Source organism: Myxocyprinus asiaticus, chromosome 5 (assembly GCF_019703515.2).
Source record: "Myxocyprinus asiaticus isolate MX2 ecotype Aquarium Trade chromosome 5, UBuf_Myxa_2, whole genome shotgun sequence".
Taxonomy (NCBI): domain Eukaryota; kingdom Metazoa; phylum Chordata; class Actinopteri; order Cypriniformes; family Catostomidae; genus Myxocyprinus; species Myxocyprinus asiaticus.
Genome location: NC_059348.1, coordinates 6,354,261 through 6,376,331, shown reverse-complemented (window position 1 = coordinate 6,376,331; position 22,071 = coordinate 6,354,261). Strand labels below are relative to the sequence as shown.

The 22,071-nt window shown below is 41.4% G+C and overlaps 4 protein-coding genes across 7 annotated transcripts in view; 3 read left to right on the top strand and 1 right to left on the bottom strand.

Annotated features, from left to right (window-relative positions):
- The window catches only part of LOC127440778 (gastrula zinc finger protein XlCGF57.1-like), a 593,771-nt gene that overhangs the window by 140,065 nt on the left and 431,635 nt on the right, over window positions 1–22,071 (bottom strand). The window lies entirely within an intron of this gene.
- LOC127440850 (zinc finger protein 501-like) overlaps window positions 1–22,071 on the top strand; it is a 224,062-nt gene that overhangs the window by 100,912 nt on the left and 101,079 nt on the right. Inside the window, exon 1 of one of the 3 annotated variants that reach the window (XM_051697843.1) lies at window positions 18,853–19,345. The exons of the other annotated variants lie outside the window; for them this stretch is intronic. Coding sequence (XP_051553803.1) covers window positions 19,252–19,345 — 94 coding nt within the window. The 5' untranslated portion in view covers window positions 18,853–19,251. Of the gene's footprint in view, window positions 1–18,852; window positions 19,346–22,071 lie in introns of those variants that run through there. 3 annotated transcript variants of the gene reach the window in all.
- The window catches only part of LOC127440803 (zinc finger protein 501-like), a 167,855-nt gene that overhangs the window by 101,276 nt on the left and 44,508 nt on the right, over window positions 1–22,071 (top strand). The gene's annotated exons all lie outside the window — the stretch shown is intronic.
- Window positions 18,071–22,071, top strand: part of LOC127440749 (zinc finger protein 501-like) — a 143,935-nt gene continuing 139,934 nt past the window's right edge. Inside the window, exons 1-2 of the mRNA XM_051697581.1 lie at window positions 18,071–18,205; window positions 18,297–18,420. The gene's annotated coding sequence lies outside the window, so the exon portion shown is untranslated. The remainder of the gene's footprint in view (window positions 18,206–18,296; window positions 18,421–22,071) is intronic.

Genomic DNA, 22,071 nt, shown 5'->3' with positions numbered 1-22,071 from the left:
CGTTAAGAGCCTTGCAGCAGCATTTTGTTCCAAATGTAAATGGTTTAATAATGATTTGTTAATACCCACGTATAGTGAGTTACAGTAGTCTAACCTTGTGAAAATAAAAGCATTAATGACTTTTTCCAAATCACATGTAGACAAAAAAGGCTTCACTTTCGCTATTAATCTCAGGTAATAAAAACATGATTTCACCACAGAATAAATCTTCTCAAATTTGAGATCACTATCAAAGAAAACCCCTAAGTTCCGCACTACTGGTTTACAGAAGGGGGCTAAAATGCCCAGATCAGAAAAGTTGTTTACATCTGATACTCCAAACAATACAACTTTAGTTTTATCTTCGCTTAAATTTAAAAAAAAAATTCAATGACATCCATAGTTTGATTTCATGCAAACAATTCAACAGTGACTCAATTTACTTCTTATCGTGCTTCTGCAAAGGGAGATACACCTGCATATCGTCTGCATAAAAATGAAAGGAGATTCCATGCTTACGAAAAATTGAACCTAGGGGCAGCATGTACAAAGAAAACAAGATCGGGCCAAGAATGGATGCCTGTGGAACCCCATTAAGCAGTGAAACTGATCGGGAATAAGCCTGACCAACATTAACTGAGAAGGTTCTATTTGAAAGAAAAGACTTAAACCATGTAAGCGCTGTACCGTGGATTCCCACCACCTTTTCAAGTCATGATAATAGAATCTCATGGTCATCAACGGTATCGAACGTTACGCTAAGGTCCAACAACACAAGTACCGCTGAGGACCCTGTGTCGACTGCGATCAATAAGTCATTTAAAACCCTCATCAGTGCTGACTCAGTATTATGGTAAGCCCTAAAACCTGACTGAAAGATTTCAAAAACCTCATTTTGGATCAAGAATGTCTGCAGTTGATTCAAAGCAACCTTCTCTAAAACCTTTGACAAAAGTTTTGAAATTGTCTGATAGTTAGATACAACAGCTGGATCCAAATTTGTTTTTTTCAAAAGAGGCAATACAATGGCATGTTTAAAAGTTTTAGGGACAACCCCTGTTAAAAGGCTATTATTAATTATAGCCAAAATGTTTAAATGCCCATGTGGCTTAGAAGGACAATGGGCAGCCATTTTAGGCGTATCTAAAATCAAATGAGATTGGAGGACTACCTGTCTGTGTATGGCCTGCTGCCAGTCAAACAAACCTCTCTTTCTTGGATTCACTTTTGTATTCATTTTGTGGATTACATTAAAATGACTGTTTCAGAGAGAAGACGTTTTTGGTGAGACTGTGTTATTTCCTTTTTTAATTGTTCACCAACAAGCCATTCTGAGGACCACGTAAGCATTCTGGATTATTGTTTCTTTCCGTGGGGAAACTTGTTGGGAAGGACTGTTTTATTTTTTGTTTTTTGGACAGTTAACAGATAACTAATTGTGTGGACTCATTGAAAAGTATTACTTGTTTTTGAGTGATTTTATTTGACTTGTGTTTGAATATTTCTGTTTAACTATATATCCAATTCTTTAATTTTACTGCTGCCTCTTTTGTTGAATTTGAGTTTAATATCAAACCGTTGAACTGATTACACAATTTCAGAATACCCAGTCCTTGCAGTAACAGTTGTGTTTCACAATAAGCAGAAGCCAATTTGTTACACCTTCATGGTTGTTTAAGAAATGAGAAGCCACACACTGCATCAGTTAGGGTTCAAATAATTGTTGCCAGCTGAAACATATTAATCACTGCAATAATGATCAAATCATAGGCCCTTAAAGGTGCAGTATGTAAGATTCAGAAACCCTTATTATTAATGACACCTGTGGCCGTTAAGTGAACTGCAGCCAGCTACCTGTTGCTCGTGCTCACGCTCGTGCACACACTCCATAGGGACGCGAGCGAGCGAGCATAGACCAAAACAATGACATAACATACAAAGAGACTGAATGTGATCCACCGGCATCATGCTGACAGATGAGGTAGCATAATTAAAATTACACAGTTATGATTGTTTTACTACAAACTTTGAGACTGTATATTATATTTGACTCTCCAGTGCTGGAACAGGGCTAAAACAAAGTGTGGATATAGGTCTGGCTATTCGAGACTCTAGTTTGAAGTAATCACTTTTCTTTGCATGATAAATTGACTGCATTTATACAATAGCCTATGTCGGCGTTAGCTAGCTAGCCATATCAATAGCTGGTATCTAAATTTGGTGGATGTTGACAGTAGCTGTTTATAAAATAGACTGTACATTATAAATATGTTGACACAATTCGGTATTGATGTGTTTCCATCAAAAATGTCATTTTGATATATCGATGCACTATTGTTTTATAATAACAGAATGTATATATTTTCCGTATAACCAAGTTACGTTACGCTAATGAATGGGTCTTTTTGCATTATCTTGAACATTGCATAGCATTCATTTCATGTGTTATTGTAGTTTAGCTAAAATTACACAGATCAATCCTTATGGCACTATATTTCACATGCTTTGCAGTTATGTAAGCTTACCTGTCCAATATGAATGCCAATTCAGGGTCGATTTTGATCCCCAAAACCGAACGAAGGTCCCTCCAGGAATCAAATGCCCTCTCTTATTTTCACTCGACCACGATCACGTTCCCGCTTAGTCAGACGGGATTCAGCCGCTAAATGTTTTTTGGGGTTTTTTTTGGCTTACTTGGAGTTTGTGTAAGAGTCGATGTTGTGCTGGGAGCTGGATGTTTGCTGGATTCCATCTGTAAGATAACGTTACCTAGTGTTGCAGTTTGTGTCACTGTTGAATAGCGGAAGAGAAGCTATTACTGTCTGAAGCAAAGCCCTCGGGAGCACGCATAAACATCACATCCATTGATTTCAGCCTTTAACATTTGTTGAAAATCAGGATTTTACAAAAGGGACACATTAAAGCGCCAACTCTATGATTTCTTTTTCTCCGTATGTGGCAACACCTCTAAACTCACCAGGGCGTGATCTGAAACTAAGAAGTTCCCAATTGAACAGTCAACAACAGATGAAATGAGGGACTTATATAAAAAAAAAAATCTATTCTAGAATAAATCTTATGGACTGATGAAAAAAATGTATAGTCCCTACCAGATGGGTTCAAAAGTCTGTAAAAATAATCTAATTCAAAATATCTGTAAGACAACGATTTTTACACATCCTGTGAAGCGTCAATGTTGCTCTAGGGGGATTGCACACTTTTGCTTCACTATGATCAAGGACTGAGTCCATCAAAAGATTAAAGTCTCCTCCCAATATCATATCATGAGGGGTGCCAGCAGCTTGCAACATCCCTTCAAGATCTATAAAAAAGCCCTGGTCAAAGGTGTTAGGAGCATAAATATTAGCCAAAATCAACCTTTACCCCTGAATTTCTGCTAAAACAATAATGAATCTTCCTTTTTATCTTTAAACTGTTTGATACATTTGAATTGTAGATGTTTACTTATCAATGTAATGACTCCCCTGCTCTTACTTGAGCCAGCACTAAAGAAAAAATGTCCATAGCATATCTTTCCAAATTTTTCAGCTTCCTGTGGGGAAAGATGCGTTTCTTGAAGAATCACTATATCATATTTCTTACGTTTAAGAAAATAAATAACCTTCCTTCCTTTATGGGGTGCCCCAACCCATTCACATTCCATGTGGAGAGAGATAATCCACTCATATTAACATTTGACATTTTGACATGTTAGAAAAAATAGATTGTGTGTCATAAACAAAATTATGAAGACCACCTTCCAACAGTGCAACAACCAACAGCAGAACTTTCCCCAGAACCAGAAAAACGTGTGCATAAATCCCACGCATGACAGCGCCAACCGGCATCCATCTCTCTAAACTCAAAAAGTCCATGTACGCCTGTGAGAGTCCCCGCGACAACTTTGCCGTCGGATTAGCAGCTAATTCCCTCGCCAATGACTCCAGATAATCAATCCATCTCTCGACGTCCCCAATTCTTGTACCCAACTCGGAGAATTTCGTTTCCATCGCCGTAATCGATCAACGTATTACAGCAAGATCGTCTAAGTTGGCAACAACTTTTGTCAGCATCACAGACATGCTCACCAATTGCTGCTGGATTTCTCCCACCGAGTCCCAGGTCTTCAGGCCTGTCAGAGGTTTAATATCTCCAGAGCCCGAGGATTTTGAATTCTTTGCCATGTTAACTTCAAAGAACAGATATGTAGCAGGGTGTATTGAATCTTACCAGTTTATGACACAAAAATAACCCAAAATTAGCAAAGTGCGCAGAACTCGCTGTTTACACATCTGCTCCTTGCATGGCATCACTTGGAACTCTGATCATTGTGTAGTTTAATTAAATATTATTGTAAAATATGTATAGAAATTAAACAATTAATTAATAATTTTATTTAGAACCCCTGTGAGCAAGCTGAAGGCGACTGTGGCAAGGAACACAAAACTCCATAAGATGTTGGTAAATGGAGAAAAATAACCTTGGGAGAAACCAGGCTCACTGTGGGGGCCAGTTCCTCTCTGGCTAAACAACATGAATATAATGCCAATATTAGTTATTTGTGTGCAGTGCAAGTTGTGTTTTTAAATTTGTAAATTAAGCATTAAGGTCCAGTGCTTTAAAAATAAAAGGAAAAGATTTTTTATGAACTAGTCTGACACCAAGCAGGAATGGAGATGGATCTGGCAGGCTCTGGTAACCTCAGGATATGAATCCCGAGGTTGAGACATGGAAACAAATAGAATAATATTAGTGTAGATGCCATTCAATTTTATGCAGAGTTATAGATCATGATGGATGTTTCTGGTTCCGGCAGGTCTAACTAAAGCAGCCTAATTGTGAGTTGAAGGATAAATTAGGTGTATGCCTGCCTACAAACCATGAAAGCCGACTGACTAGCCTAGAAGCACATTGCGCAGAACTCATGGTAGAGTGTAAGCGACTCGGAGAAAAGAAAAACATTGATTTAGAGTCCCGCTCTAGATGTAACAACATTCGACTGATTCCAGAGGAGGAGGTAAATGGTACACCTACCGACTTTGTAACGGAATTGCTTCCAAAGCTGCTGGGGGTGGAAAACTTCTCCAAGCCTATCCAGATTGACCAAGTGCATAGGGCTCAGCGGAAACTGAAAGATGATCGACCAAAGCCTTCGTCGTTAGGATACACCACTACCAAACTAAGGAACTAATAATGAAACTGGCCAAAGAGAAAACAGTACAAAGGAAAAAAGGTGCATTTTTTCTAGACCTAACAGCAATCCTATTGAAGCAGTGGCATCAATTCGCCGACATAGAGAAGAAATGCAAGGACTTAGGCATCAGGTATGGATTCCGGTTCCCATCCAGACTGATCGTTACTGTGAGGGAAGGTGAGACCAAGGCATTTGTGACACCCGTGGAGGCTGAGACCTACTTAGTAGGAGCGGTGGACAACTGGTCTGTTGACTAATTGGAACTTTAACAAAATTATAAAGCAGACCTAAGGTACATTTTAAAGGGTTAAAATAATAATGGACAATAAAGACAAAAGGGGAATTAAACTGTAGTTCTCCATTTTGTTTAATTAGAGGAGACTGGGACTTTGGTTTTCAACAATGGGATACGGAAGATTACATTGCATCTGTGGTGAGTGTACTGGTAGTAACGTGGAGTTTTTCACTTATTTATCTGTTTGGAAAGGGAGGGGGTGGGAAGGGGTTAGAATGTGTGTCTTTACATTCAGGAACTTGTTCTTAAGGAGAAGAGAGGGGTAAGGAAATACATATTTATGGTTCTGTTGAAAGGCTCAGTTAATTCAAATTGTCAAATTTGCACATAGTCATGCATAAAGTTGGTTAAGCACACGGAGATGGAATGTGTGGGTTATGAAACATCCAGTGAAGAGAGGTAAAGTGTATATGCATCTTAATAAACTGCATGCCGAAATTATATTTTTACAGGAGACTCACGTTAAACAAGCAGCAAGAGCTGCTTCTTAAACCGGTATGGGCATCTCAAATATACCAGTCAAACTTTTCCACCAAATCAAGGGGAGTCGCGGTTATTGTGGGAAAAAAAAACATGCTCCATTCATTCATTAACAAACTATATCCAACAAAAATGGCAGATATTTAATTGTTTGTGGGGAAATAAATTAAGTTCCCATCACTTTGCTTAATTTGTATGGGCCAAATTACGATGAGCTATCATTCTTTGAAAAAGTTTTAGACAACATACCTGATCCTACTATATCAAATGTAATTATAGGGGGTGACTATAACTGTGTTCTTGATCCAACAAAAGATGCACAACCTGGTCAAACCACAAAAAGTAAATCTGCAGTTATGATATGTAGGGCTTTACTGGTTGTTTAGATCAGTGTCACTATCAGAAATAGTTAATAATTATTTATTTAGTTATTAATTAATATTTAAATTAATCAATTGAATCTAACTCATTAAAACCTCATATGGGGCTCCAGTAAATGTAGTGTGCTACGTTTAGGAGCAAGTTTGGTTATTAGCAATAATTAATAATTATCAAAGATAATTATTAAAATCAATAGAACATTGATGAGAATCAATGTTAGCTTTTTTAAATCCTTTAAATCAACAATTATCAAAGATAATCGTTAATTGTTAACATCGATGAAACATTAATTAAAATTAACACTAGCTTATTGATCATTCAAATTCAATCATCAAAGATAATTATCAATTATCAAAAATCAATAGAATATTAATAATGATTAACATTGACGGGGCACCACCCTGGAATCAGGGACTAATAACCAAATAGTAAAACAGTCTCAATATTAGATTGTTTTCTTAGGAAAATCGACATCCGAAGAATATCGATTTTCCGGAAAAAACAATGAATGAAGGTTTGAATCTGAGCACTGACATTCCGTCAGCATGACACAGGCGTATGCAAAACAAACCAAAACACTTCTCTTTGTAATATAAACAAAGTTTATTTATGCAGTAATATCAATTAATAATGAATACAATGCAGTCAATAAACTTCCAACTTCCAACTACAAACTAAACAGTGATATGATTAGATATGGAAATAAAATAATCCTATAACACATAAGGTGTGTGTGTGAGACAGTGTGTGTGTGTGTGTGTGTAAGGAGGGACGCGCACAAAATGGCGGACGTGACTCTCGTGGAGAGTATGTCATGCGAGACTTCCGGCCAGGGAATATGACCACGAATGTGGGTGGAGAGAAACCAGTCAATGGCGTCTACCAGTTACCGCGTGTATCCGCTTGTACGATAGCTTAGGGACAAAGCTGAGCTTTAGCACTAAGCTATCTAGGAGCCAAAAATGTGTGCCAGAATGTTTGTGAGGGGTCGTGTGCGTGTGTGTGTGTGGTTAGTACGAGAGAGAGAGAGAGAAGTGATGGCCCTAAAGCCGATTTCGCGATCATGGGAGAGAAAGCAGCTGTTAGTTCATTGCTCAGAGACGTGGTGGACGGCTCGTAAACAGTCCCACGTACTTTGACTCCTTAATGAATGAGCTCAGTTTACCTGTCTCGCCCGCGATGGCGAAATTGCACAACAGTCCAATTTGGTTGGACCACAATACAGCAAAACAAATTCGTGATAATTAATACCCTGAGTATTAATAATGAGCGGACATGGCAGTCCATAAACTGTACAAGCAATAACCTTGAAACACAAGAATAACACACTATAATATTCTATCTCTGTCCAGACGTAAACCTCTTACTTGAATCGCATGAAGACACAGGTAGAGTGTGTTTTTCTCCGTCCTTTAACTCTGACCCGGTTTCTTGAGGCTCTGGTGATGATGGGAGGCCGTTTCCTTGCTCGGTCGGCGGGCGTTACGACTGTTGATTCTCGGCGGGCTGGCGGAGAACTCCGAAATGTCGACTTGATTGAAGATGGAAGAGAAATCTTTAATCTCTTCACTTCTGTAGGCAAACGGATGAAGATGCGAATTGCTCGGCGGTCTCCTTCGGATCCGTTAGAGTGTTCGGTTGAACACAGAGTAATCTCAACTCATCCAGCGAGATGGAGATTGTATGGCCACAGTTTCAAGTCTGACGTTACTTCCTTTTGCCACGAGGTTGCACCTGAGAGCAGCGATGAGCTGCGTCTATACAGGACGAACAAAGTTGCTGGAAGCAAATCCCAGAAGCATTTCAGAGGTATTTCAACTCCTGATGATGTCATGTTTGAGGGACGTTCTGTTGTGTGCCTCATCCAATAGGAGTTGAGAGTTCGATCCTTTAGTGAGCAAGGCTTCATGGGATTTGTAGTCTGTTTTGGACTCCCTTTGTTTGATTTTGGCACGATTTTTATCAGTATAATTTACGATATTCACAAGTATCCTGTGGTGACTCTTACGATTAAATTCCAGGGGAAAAAGCATAGAGTGGAGGCCACAGTTAGTTCCCGCCTCACCCATCTGCTGATTTTGGGGATGGATTGGCCTGATTTTAGAAATTTATTGAAGGGAATTTGTGCGAATGGGTCCTGTACTAAATTAGGGAGATGTGAAATGTGCGATGCTCTGGCAGGGGAGGCGGAGCCGGGGCCATCCTCAACAGCTCCACGTCATAATGACGAGAGAGGGGGAGAGGCTGCAGCCCCTCCCCTTCTCAGGGAATTCCCTGAGGGAGATTTCCCTTTGGAGCGGTCGCGAGACGAAACCCTCAAACACGCCTTCGACCAAGTGAGAGTCATCGATGGTCAACAATTCCAGCCGGACATCGCCCTTGCATACCCCTATTTTGCAATTATAAATGAGCGGTTGTATAGAGTGACGCAGGACGCTCACACAAAAGAAGATACAACCCAACTTTTGATACCACGGAGCCGTCGGGAAGTGGTATTCCAGGTGGCTCATTATAATCCCATGGCGGGTCACTTAGGAGAAAGGAAAACACTGAACCGTCTAATAGCCCGCTTCTATTGGCCGGGCATTGGCGGCAATGTCTGCAGGTGGTGTGCGGCATGCCGCGAATGTCGGCTGGTTAACCCACCAGCCACCCCAAAAGCGCCATTGCGCCCTCTTCCGTTGATCGAGGTCCCCTTTGAAAGAATTGGAATGGACCACGTCGGGCCATTAGAACGGTCGGCACGCGGACATCACTTTGTATTGGTCCTAGTGGACTATGCAACGTGATATCCGGAAGCAGTGTCTCTTCACAACATCTCAGCACGCAGTGTTGCGGAGGCACTCTTCAAAGTAATCTCCCGGGTGGGGATTCCGAAAGAAATCCTCACTGATCAAGGCACAACGTTTATGTCATGGACACTACGTGAGCTGTACGAATTATTGAGCATTAAATCGATTTGCACCAGCATGTACCATCCACAAACAGATGGCCTGGTGGAACGATTTAATAAAACCCTTAAAAACATGATTCGTAAGTTTCTGCACAATGATGCTAGAAATTGGGATAAATAGCTCGACCCCCTGTTATTTGCAGTACGAGAGGTCCCGCAAGCCTCCACTGGCTTCTCCCCATTTGAGCTGCTGTATGGGCGACGCCCACGCAGTGTGCTTGATGTATTGCGAGAAGCCTGGGAGGAGGGACCTTCAAATAGTACGAATGAAATTCAGTATGTTCTTGATCTTAGTGCCAAACTCCACACAACTAACACAGGAGAATTTGCTCCAAGCTCAAGAACGACATTGCCGACTGTTTGACAGGGGAACTCAGCTAAGGGAATTTGCACCAGGAGATAAAGTGCTTGTATTACTTCCCACATCGAGCTCTAAATTACTCGCCAAGTAGCAAGGGCCCTTTGAGGTCACACGACGAGTTGGGGATCTCGATTATGAGGTTAAACGAACCGATAGAGGGGGCACACGTCAAATATACCACCTCAACCTCCTGAAATTGTGGAGGCGGTCCCTGTGACATTGGCTAGAGTAGTTCCAGAGAAGGCGGAGCTCGGACCCGAGGTGAATTCAAAACATAAACAGTTCACCCCGGTCACTTGCGGAGACCAACTCTCACCGAGTCAACTCGCAGAGGTTGCCAGGTTGCAACAGGAGTTTGCGGATATGTTCTCCCCTCTACCGGGTCATATGAACCTCATTCAGCACCACATCGAGACCAAGCCGGTGGTCGTGGTACGTAGCCGCCCCTACCAATTACCCGAACACAAAAAGAAAATTGTTCAGGAAGAATTGGACGCAATGCTCGATATGGGGGTAATAGAAGAATCCCACAGCGATTGGTCCAGTCCAGTTGTTCTAGTGCCTAAGAGCGATGGGTCTGTACGGTTTTGTGTGGACTATAGGAAAGTCAACACGGTGTCTAAATTTGACATGTATCCAATGCCTCGCATTGATGAGTTGCTCGATCGGTTGGGCACTGCTCGATTTTATTCGACATTGGATTTGACGAAGGGTTATTGGCAGATCCCCTTGACACCAATTTCCCGTGAAAAAGCCGCCTTCTCCACACCGTTTGGATTACACCAGTTTGTGACACTTCTGTTCGGTTTGTTTGGGGCCCCGGCTATGTTTCAGTGTCTCATGAACCGAATTCTCAGACCGCATTCAGCTTACACTGCTGTCTATTTAGTTGACATCATCATTTACAGCAATGATTGGCAGTAGCACATGCAACATCTGAGGGTGGTTCTGAGATCGCTGTGCCGAGCGGGACTCACAGCAAACCCAAAGAATTGCACGATTGGGCGGGTGGAGATACGATATCTGGGGTTCCACTTGGGCCATGGGCAGGTGCATCCCCAAATTGATAAGACAGCGCCGATTGCGACCTGCCCAAGGCCCAAGACCAAAAAGGGGATGAGACAGTTCCTGGGGCTGGCTGGCTATTATAGAAGATTCATACCTAACTATTCGGATGTTACCAGCCCGCTGACTGATCTCACTAAAAAGGGAGCTCCAGACCCGCTCCAGTGGACGGAGCAGTGTCAGCAGGCATTCACACAAGTTAAAGCCACACTTTGCGGGGGCCCACTTTTACATTCACCCGATTTCTCTCTCCCTTTTGTTTTACAGACAGATGCTTCGGACAGAGGGCTGGGGGCCGTGCTCTCGCAGGTGGTGGAGGGGGAGGAGCGCCCGGTGCTGTACATTAGTCGCAAACTCTCATTGAGGGAAACTAAGTACAGCACCGTAGAAAAAGAATGTCTTGCCATCAAGTGGGCGATCCTCACTCTCCGATACTACCTGTTGGGGCGGGCCTTCACCCTCTGCTCGGATCACGCCCCACTCCAATGGCTCCACCGCATGAAGTATACCAATGCGCGGATCACCTGTTGGTATCTGGCTCTTCAGCCATTTAAATTCAAGGTGGTCCACAGACCGGGGGCGCAGATGGCTGCCGCCGATTTCCTTTCCAGAAATGGGGGGGGGGGAATGGTAGGCAGGCCGGATGCAGGCGGTGGGGATATGTGGCAGTGGGGGCATAGTCAAGCGTCTCTCTGGAGAGAGAGAAAGCGGTAAGGGCGCTTGCACCTGAGCTAGATTATGTCTAACACCTGTCTCTAATTACAGTGAGCACGGGGAGAACGGCATAAAAGAGCCACACCGCCAGCAGACGAGGGAGAGAGCCTGGGTCCCCAGAGTTATTATTGTAAAGCTGAGAGTTTATTATAGTGAAGTTGAAGAGATTATTATTGTGACACGGAAGAATTTATTATTGTGAAGCTGAGATCAATGTGGTCATTAAAAAGCCTTACTTGTGAGTAGAGCAACCTGCCTCCCGCCTCCTCCTTTCCACCGAACACTTACAATGGTTTTGCATGCTGAGCTGTAGTCTACAAACAGCATTCTCACATGTGTTCCTTTTTGTCCAAAAAAGTGTGTATTGTAGATGCAATGGCATCATCAGTGGAGCGGTTGTTGTGGTAAGCAAACTGCAATGGTTCCAGTGATGGAGGCAGCACAGAGCAGATGTAATCTCTGATTAGTCTCGCAAAGCATTTGCTGATGATGGGGGTCAGAGCAACAGGACGCCAGTCATTTAAGCAAGTGATTTTGGATTGCTTTGGTACAGGCACTATGGTGGACATTTTAAAGCATGTGGGGACCACAGACAAGGAGAGGGAAAGGTTGAAAATACCCGTAAAAACACCAGCCAGTTGGTTCGTGCATGCCCGGAATGCCGTCTGGACCCGCGGCTTTATGTATATTCACCCGTTGGAAGGATCGGGTTACATCCGCTACAGAGACAGAGAGTGAACTAACCTCTGTAGCTTCGGCCGTGAGAGCTCTCTCTGCGAGGGCGGTATTATTTCCCTCGAAACGAGCATAAAAAGTATTTAGCTCATCTGGGAGAGAGGCAGCGGTGTTCACGGCGGAGTTTTTATTACCTTTAAAGTCCGTAATGATATTAATTCCCTGCCACATGCTTCTAAAGTTGGTGGTGTTAAACTGTCCTTCAATCTTGTCCCTGTACTGGCATTTGGCTGCTCTGATAGTTTTGCGGAGGGCATAACTGGCTTGTTTATGCTCCTCCGCGTTCCCGGAATTAAAAGTGGAGGTCCGCAGATCAAGTGCAGCGCGAACATTGCTATTTATCCATGGCTTCTGGTTGGGGTAGATCCGTATTGTTTTGGTCGGAACAACATCCTCTATGCACTTTCTGATGAAACACGTTACACTATCAGCATAAAGCTCGATGTCGTCATCAGAGGCGGACCGGAACATCTCCCAGTCCACGTGATCAAAACAGTTTTGTAGCATGGAATCTGATTGGTCTGACCAGCACTGGATCGTTCTTAGGGTGGGTGCTTCCTGTTTCAGTTTCTGCCTGTAAGCGGGCAGAAGTAGAATGGAAGAGTGGTCTGATTTGCCAAATGGTGGGCGGGGGAGTGATTTGTAGCCATCCCGGAAGGGAAAGTAGCAGTGGTCCAAAACCTGGTCCCCTCGTCTATTGAAACTGATGTGTTGGTGGTATTTTGGTGCAATTGATTTAAAATTGGCTTTGTTAAAGTCCCCGGTCACAATGAACGTGGCCTCAGGGTGCGAGGTTTCCTGCTTGCTTATACTCCCATACAGTTCCTTGAGTGCCTGGTGTAGGATATGAGATGCAGAAGAATTGCAGCAATATGATTTGAATCTAGGGAAATTAGCCTTTTAATCCTGAAATTCATTGACGTCATAAATTAAAGGACCAGGCACCAACAAACCTAGTGAAGGCCTGCCTTTGGACAGTAAAATGGTCAAAGAGACTGGAACGGCATTATTTAAAGAAAAAACGTCATTGGTCAGAGAGGCCCCTCAGCTTGACCTTCTGAACTTCCACACAGAGCTAAAACAGGCTTCACTTTGGAAGGTTTCCTTGCAAGGACCCTCAGATTTGCACGATTCTAATATTAAGACATTTCATCTTAATCCAGGAACATTTCACCCAAAGTCACAGTACATTATTGAAGTTAACCCTCTGGAATGCACAGAGTGCATTTGGACCGAGATGTACACCATGCCTGGCCTGGCTAGATAATCTGAAAATTACTTTGACTTGTGATTATTTTACAACTGACAAATTAAAGATTATAGCATGATTTAAAGCCTTTAGAGCCTTTTTAAAATATGTGTAGTGATTTGTAATCACTTCTAACTAACAAATCGATGATTATAATCATCAGTCTTGTATGATTCATCTCATTCTACTAAGAATGGTAACTATTCAAGGTATAATATTTATGAAAGTGTGTCATGTTTGTTATGTAAATGTTTGCTTGTTTACGTTGAGAATTTTGATGACAACAAATGCCATGTTTCTTGCAACGTTTTCAAGATATAAAAGTGATTAAACATTCACTATTTTGAGTGGGAATTCTCCACACAGAGGACTGTAAATCACTTTTGAAAAGGACAGACCAGTTGATGATGTGACTTTGAACAGCCACTTCTGATTGGCTCAGAACACCTTTTGGGGTGCAGCCAATTTCAGTTCAAAAGTCCTAAACAGGAAGAACATGCTCTCTCTTGCCTTCCTCTCATCTCTCTTCCTCTTGCTGCTCTTGCCCTTCTTCTTCCTCCTCCTTCAGCCCTCGTGCTTCTTCCAGATCCTCCATGCTATGTAGAGTCCAAGGAAAACTCGGGACACAAAAGTCCCATGGAAGCCTCTCACTCTCTGCTCTATGGTTCACACACCCAACAGGAGTCACGAGTCTTCCTTGCAGAAGGCCTCGTTTCAAAGCCCACTTCATCATCCAACGAGACAGCAACTATCAGCGTTCATAACTTTCTACAAAGAGCCAAAGAACCAAGCAACACAAAGAAATGCAACACAAGGAAAGCAACGACACGCAAGTACATCTCCAGACTTTTGCTCAAAGTGCTGGTGTATTAGTTAAATACTTTGGGTAATCCGATTGCAAATCGATGTAGACTCAAAGAAGGATAAATTGTTCTTAAGGCATTGTCAACAGACTCCATAAAGTTCATTTTCTCTGTATTGATCATTTATTTCACATTCTGTCACTACTCACCAACCTGTTTCATGTCATATGTGTTAGATTAGTTTTATGTTTAGAATAGCAATAAAGTTTGTCTGTATTCAAAGATAATTTGACTGTGGTATATTTTGATAAATAATCTCATCCCTGTTTTTAAAAGATTTCGCTTCAAAGCTATACCTAAATAGGTGTAATATTATTTTCAATATGCCATGAGAATAATATTACTCCAATAAGGGAATTAATCATAATTCCCTAACTAAAGCTAATTCCTTACAATAGAAATTGGATTTTAACGGTGGAGAATTTTATTCAGACAAATAATCTAGTTATTTGTCATTTATCTAATTTATAATGGTTGTCAACTAATTCCATTATAAATTTCCCAACATAATAACGTAGAATAAGAACAGTTTAAATTTATTCCTAGCTCACACATACTGTTTCCCTACATATAATGGTAGGGGTACACCGGCATTTTAACCCATCCCGTGTACATTTATACAGTCATTATTTTCTTTGTAAATTCCTACATATATTGGTGAAGGTACGCCGGCATTTTAACCTATCCCGTGTACACTTACACATACCAAAATTCCTTACACCGGTCTGTGTCAGCTTGTGGCGGGATGTACACAGCAGTCATAATGACCGCTGTGAATTCCCTCTGTAGCCAGAATGGTCGACAAAGAAGCATGAGAAATTCCAGATCAGGAGAGCAGAAAGACTTGATAGAATGTTGTTGATCATAAAACATACACCACCACCTCTGCTTTTACCTGAGAGGTCTTTCGCTCTGTCCGCTCGGTGCACGGAGAACCCCGTGGGTTCGATGGCTGAATCTGGAATCTCAGCAGACATCCGAGTTTCTGTTAGGCAGATAATGCAGCAGTCCCTCGTCTCTTGCTGGAAAGAGATCCACACTCTCAGCTCGCAGAGCTTGTTGTCCAGAGACTGAACATTTGCCAGTAGAATACTGGGTAGCGGGGGTCGATTTGCACGACGTCTTACTCTGATGAGAACCCTGGCTCTATTTCCCCTTTTCCTTCTGCGTTTCTGCGGCTGGGCTGCCCAGACAAAGGGCTCTGCTGGCGTGTTTGTAAACAGCGGGTCGGCATTGAGGTATTTAAAGTCCGGTTTTCGGTGTGCTATTGCAGAACCAATGTCTAAAAGTGTTTGTCTGTCAAAGACAATAAGGCAGACAACATCCAAGACAAAAAAAAAACAAAAAAAAACAAAAAAAAACATAGAATTGTAAAAAAAAACAAACAAACAAAAAAAAACTGCAGTGTTGTGTCGGAGCTCGCAACGCAGCAGCCATACTTGGCACCATCTTGAGTCCATATAGGACTCGTTTTACTGTGGATATAGATACTTATCTACCTCTTTCCTCCAGCATCTTCACAAGGTCCTTTGCTGTTGTTTTGGGACTGATTTGCACATTTCGTACCAAAATGCATTCATCACTAGGAGACAGAATGCATCTCCTTCCTGAGTGGTATGATGGCTGCATGGTCCTATGGTGTTTATACTTGTGTACTATTGTTTGTACAGATGAATGTGGTACCTTCAGGTGTTTGGAAATTTCTCACAAGGATGAACCAGATTTGTGGAGGTCCACAATTTTTTTCTGAGGTCTTGGCTGATTTATTTTGATTTTCCCATGATGTCAAGCAAAGAGGCACTGAGTTTGAAGGTAAGCCTTAAATTACATCCACAGATACACCTCCAATTCAGTTCACCTCCTATCAGAAGCTAATTGGCTAATTGTCTAATGGCTTGACATCATTTTCTGGAATTTTCCAAGCTGCTTAAAGGCACAGTTAACTTAGTGCATGTAAACTTCTGACCCACTTGAATTGGGTTAAACAATCTGTCTGTAAACAACTGTTGGAAAAATTACTCATGTCATGCACAAAGTAGATAAACGACTAAACGACTTGCCAAAACTATAGTTTGCTAATATTAAATCTGTAGAGTGGTTAAAAAATGAATTTTAAAATGACTTCAACCTAAGTGTATGTAAACTTCTGACTTCAACTGTATATACATTTATAATATATTTAATTTAATAACATTGATTAATTTCCCCCAAATAATGTTTTAATGTAGCTTAAACTTACCAGGTCACATTGTAAACTGTTCACAGTTAAGCATAGAAGTCAGACATAATATCTCAATTTTGCTGAACAGTGGATAATACCTGGTTTCGTATATATTACCTCATCAGGTCTTTGAAACTATGATGGTTTGTTGAAACCTGCCAAGTGACATCAGTCCCACCTACTGTCTGGAACAGGCAGTGATCAACAGCTTGCTATAAATGTGATGGCTTTAAAACCCTGACGATCATTTTTCAATGAACTGAATGAACATGCATGTGATAATCTATCTAGATAATCTTCTAGAAAAGATCAAGGGCTTGGGACAATACATCAGGGGCTTAAGGCCTCGAAGCCACCCCTCGCAATGCTGTTTCTTAAAAGAATAAGCAGTGAAACAATTTTAACATATGATTCATATTTAAAAACACTTTTGTCCACCAAATCAAAGTCATGTGGTGTAACCAACATATAGGTAGCCATTTTGTTGTTTATGTTGACCATAAAAACCATAAAACAGAGCGGACACCTTGAGTCCCTCAAGACTGAGCGTGGAGTTTAAAAAAAACATCTTATGTTTATTTTGTTCCGGACATGTGGTGTAACCTTGAGAAAACTTTTTTGAAATGAATGATTAAGTTGTTTATACTCTCATGACATTTTTAAAGTTTTAAAATTTTTGTAGAAAATGCTATAAAGGTTTTTCAAAAATGTATGAAACTAAATGGGACACAATGATTCAATTTCTAAGAACTTGACACAAGTGTTTAAACCTCGGACAACCTTATTTGTCAATGACCTGTAAGCATTAACAAAAAATTTTAAACTTAAAATTGCAAGCAATTTGCAGAAGAACACTTTACGTGAGTTGCGTTTCGGCACTGCTCTTCTGTGAGGATGAATCTCATGATTTGAGCTTACCTGGACATCGCCTGTGTGTGATCATGACTGAAATGCGATTTCATGTTCGTATTATGTTATATGATTAAACATTTAAAACCAGAATATTACTTGCTTTAAAGAAGATAAACAATGCTCTTATTTATTGTGGCAAGGAGGAGGGTGAGGCCGTGATGACACACACCCGGCCCCTAATCAGGCTAATCAAGCCGAGGAGAGGGATAAAGGCCGCCAGAGGCGGAGGTTTGGGAGAGAGAGAGCTACAGGCAGCTTCCCTGTATGTGTTTATGTTTGTGTCTTTTTGTTTAATTAAATATTACTTTGATGCTTCATCCAGTTCTCGCCTCCTCCTTTCCATTTTACCCTTTTACATTGGTGCCGAAGCCCAGGAAGGAGGAGGGATGCGTCGTAGTAAAGTCCTCGCTACTACCATCCACCCCATAGGAGCAGCCACGGCCATCCGCCGGGGGATGGAGGAGCCCGGCCGCCTGAAAGCGGAGGAACGACCGCCAACCGTGAGGGGAGGAGGGGTTCTTTGCCGCTGCCAGGGGCGGAGGAGACCCCTACCGGCCGCTAAAACACGGCGGTGTCGAAGGGAAGACCGCCATCCGCGAGTGGGGAGGGGCTCACTGCCGATCACCTGGAGCGGGAGAACCGCTGCCAGGGACGGAGGAGACCCCTACCATCCACCAAAACGTGGCAGGGCGTTCCGTCCGCCAGGGGCCGGAGGACTGTCTCCGATCCACCCCGGGAGGAGTGGCTGTCATCCACTAGAGGGTGGAGGAGGACCAGGCTACGGCGTATCAGAGAACCCTCGAGTAAGTTTTTTTTTTTTCTCTCTCTCCTCTGGCCTTTCCCTCTCCTTTTTTTTTTTTTTTGTTGATTTTCCCTCCCCTTGTCTACTCCCAGGTCCGAGAAGGCGGAGAAGACCTGCCGGAAGGCGCAAGGAGGAATGACATAAAACAGTGATTTCTCATCAGACCCAACAGCTCAATATAATTTTTATAGGCTTACCGTGGTGAATTAGGGTAAGGTAAGGACATTGTTTTGGACACTGGTTTTTATGTACTCAATCAATACTGGCAATTTGTTCATTTTTAACCTAAAAATCTTACATTGTGCAGCTTTAAGTATATTACAAGTTTGGCTTTAGAATTTCTTTAAGGGGTTCTCAAAGTTTTTTTCTTCAGCAGGTGAAAATGTATTAGTTTAAAATAGATTTATCCTCTAACTCCTGTTGTAGTAGCAACGTTAAGCGTTTTCCACGACAAACGGTTCAGATTTTTAAAATGCTTTATTTACCACAACAAATCACATACTGAATAACGAATACAAGAAAAGCGGGTCAGAATGTCCCCTCCGAGGTGCTGTTGTATGACGTCACGCAAACATGGCGGCGCTCTGAGAGATTTGCAGAGTTCTGATAAACATTCACTTTTAAACAAATAAATGCAGCAGTGAGTAAAATAAATGCACAAAAGTTTCCATATTATATGATGTTTAGCACACGTTTGTAGAGACGTTCAAAACTGTAAACGGTCTTCTCTACTGGTAATTATAAACCTGCAGAAACTTCTGGCATTGTTATTTTGTTTGTTTCTACATTATTCGAGTATTGGACAATAGACCGCCGCATGATTGAAAACTGGATCAAGTAGAAATATCCAGCATCTCACATTGAATAATACGAGCTAACTACATACACGAACATTAGAGGATAAACAGTGCAATAAATATGTAAATTTGGATTCATGTTTATAAATGTCACCAATATTCTCATCATCCTAAAAGAAGACTTGTTTCAACACGAACAGGAATAACTCCAGCTGTTTCAACTGAGATCTGCGGGATAAAACATTGTAAAATGATGTTTATTAAAGAAGAGAGTGAGGACATGAGTTATCCAGAATCATGCAGTTCAAATGTCATGAAAAATGAAGATACTGAGGAACAAAGAGGTTGGTGTCCATTCTTTATTATTGTCTGCTGATGAAGATTAAAGTTATTAAGCTTATAGTGACATCTATGAGTCCTTGTTGGTATTTAATTATCAGTGAAAAAACAGAAACATGTTCCTGTAACACAGAGAACTTACATCAGATAAGGAGGTGTGTCATCAGACTCAGACACAACATTGAAACTAAAGCTAAAAGGACATAAATAATACTTGTGTATCTGTTATCGTGTTGGTAAGTCAGGCTGCTAGCGGTTACGCTAGCTGTCTGTTATGATATATATAATGTTTTGTTTCCCTCTTGGATTGTTTTTATTTATTCAGATAATAGTGAGTTAATATTCTATAAATATGTGTGATTTTTCATTAGTTCCTAGACATTTTCTGGGATAATATCCAGCTTAATGACTTTTGGACAAGCACTTACTCGATACTGTATTTAAAACATCTTTGTTTGGACTTCCAGATGCAGACGAATTGAAGCATCAGTGGTTAAAATTAATTTTTACCAATGTTCCTCAGCAGTACAACCACAACCAATGCCGGATTTTCAATACAGTTAGACTGCTACCGAGAGTTCAGAAGCGGAGTTTTGTGTTGTAGCTACAGTGTACACCCAGTGCACAGCTGTAGCCCTCTGCTAACCTGCTAGCTAATGTTATTGTGTTGAAATAGTTTTGCGAATCAGCTGCGGGCCCACTTTTACCTACAATTGTGTGGAATTATGCAGATTGTTTGACGTTCTTACTATCATGAATAGTGATCAAGTGTGGAAATGGATTTATTTTTACAAACGGTAATTTTACATCTGCAATCCACAGTAGTGCTCGGCTAATTTGCTATGTTTTGGTAAGGGTTTACTAGTCAGTTGTGGACTGGCTTTTACCTAAAACAGTGTAACAAAGTTGTAGAGCTCAAGAGTATTATATACAGGTGCATCTCAGTAAATTAGAATGTCGTGGAAAAGTTCATTTATTTCAGTAATTCAACTCAAATTGTGAAACTCGTGTATTAAATAAATTCAGTGCACACAGACTGAAGTAGTTTAAGTCTTTGGTTCTTTTAATTGTGATGATTTTGGCTCACATTTAACAAAAACCCACCAATTCACTATCTCAAAAAATTAGAATACATCATAAGACCAATAAAAAAAACATTTTTAGTGAATTGTTGGCCTTCTGGAAAGTATGTTCATTTACTGTATTTGTACTCAATACTTGGTAGGGGCTCCTTTTGCTTTAATTACTGCCTCAATTCTGCGTGGCATGGAGGTGACCAGTTTGTGGCACTGCTGAGGTGGTATGGAAGCCCAGGTTTCTTTGACAGTGGCCTTCAGCTCATCTGCATTTTTTGGTCTCTTGTTTCTCATTTTCCTCTTGACAATACCCCATAGATTCTCTATGGGGTTCAGGTCTGGTGAGTTTGCTGGCCAGTCAAGCACACCAACACCATGGTCATTTAACCAACTTTTGGTGATTTTGGCAGTGTGGGCAGGTGCCAAACCCTGCTGGAAAATGAAATCAGCATCTTTAAAAAGCTGGTCAGCAGAAGGAAGCATGAAGTGCTCCAAAATTTCTTGGTAAACGGGTGCAGTGACTTTGGTTTTCAAAAAACACAATGGACCAACACCAGCAGATGACATTGCACCTCAGATCATCACAGACTGTGGAAACTTAACACTGGACTTCAAGCAACTTGGGCTATGAGCTTCTCCACCCTTCCTCCAGACTCTAGGACCTTGGTTTCCAAATGAAATACAAAACTTGCTCTCATCTGAAAAGAGGACTTTGGACCACTGGGCAACAGTCCAGTTCTTCTTCTCCTTAGCCCAGGTAAGACGCCTCTGACGTTGTCTGTGGTTCAGGAGTGGCTTAATAAGAGGAATACGACAACTGTAGCCAAATTCCTTGACACGTCTGTGTGTGGTGGCTCTTGATGCCTTGACCCCAGCCTCAGTCCATTCCTTGTGAAGTTCACCCAAATTCTTGAATAGATTTTGCTTGACAATTATAAGGCTGCGGTTCTCTTGGTTGGTTGTGCATTTTTTCTTCAACACTTTTTCCTTCCACTCAACTTTCTGTTAACATGCTTGGATACAGCACTCTGTGAACAGCCAGCTTCTTTGGCAATGAATGTTTGTGGCTTACCCTCCTTGTGAAGGGTGTCAATGATTGTCTTCTGGACAACTGTCAGATCAGCAGTCTTCCCCATGATTGTGTAGCCTAGTGAACCAAACTGAGAGACCATTTTGAAGGCTCAGGAAACCTTTGCAGGTGTTTTGAGTTGATTAGCTGATTGGCATGTCACCATATTCTAATTTTTTGAGATGGTGAATTGGTGGGTTTTTGTTAAATGTGAGCCAAAATCATCACAATTAAAAGAACCAAAGACTTAAACTACTTCAGTCAGTGTGCATTGAATTTATTTAATACACGAGTTTCACAATTTGAGTTGAATTACTGAAATAAACGAACTTTTCCACGACATTCTAATTTATTGAGATGCACCTGTAAATACGGGACAAAACAGTTAACTGGTCCAGCTTCTGGGAACAGCAAGTTTAATAATAAAAGTTTAATTAATAAGTTGTATTTAAATGCATAAATATTTTTACATTTAGCAGGCTAACAGCAAAGTACATTTAGTGCACCAAATGGTGACTCCAGCTCTGCAGGCGCAATCTGAATTTCACTGTATAACCTAGAAATGCCCCTCCCCTTACTAAAATGG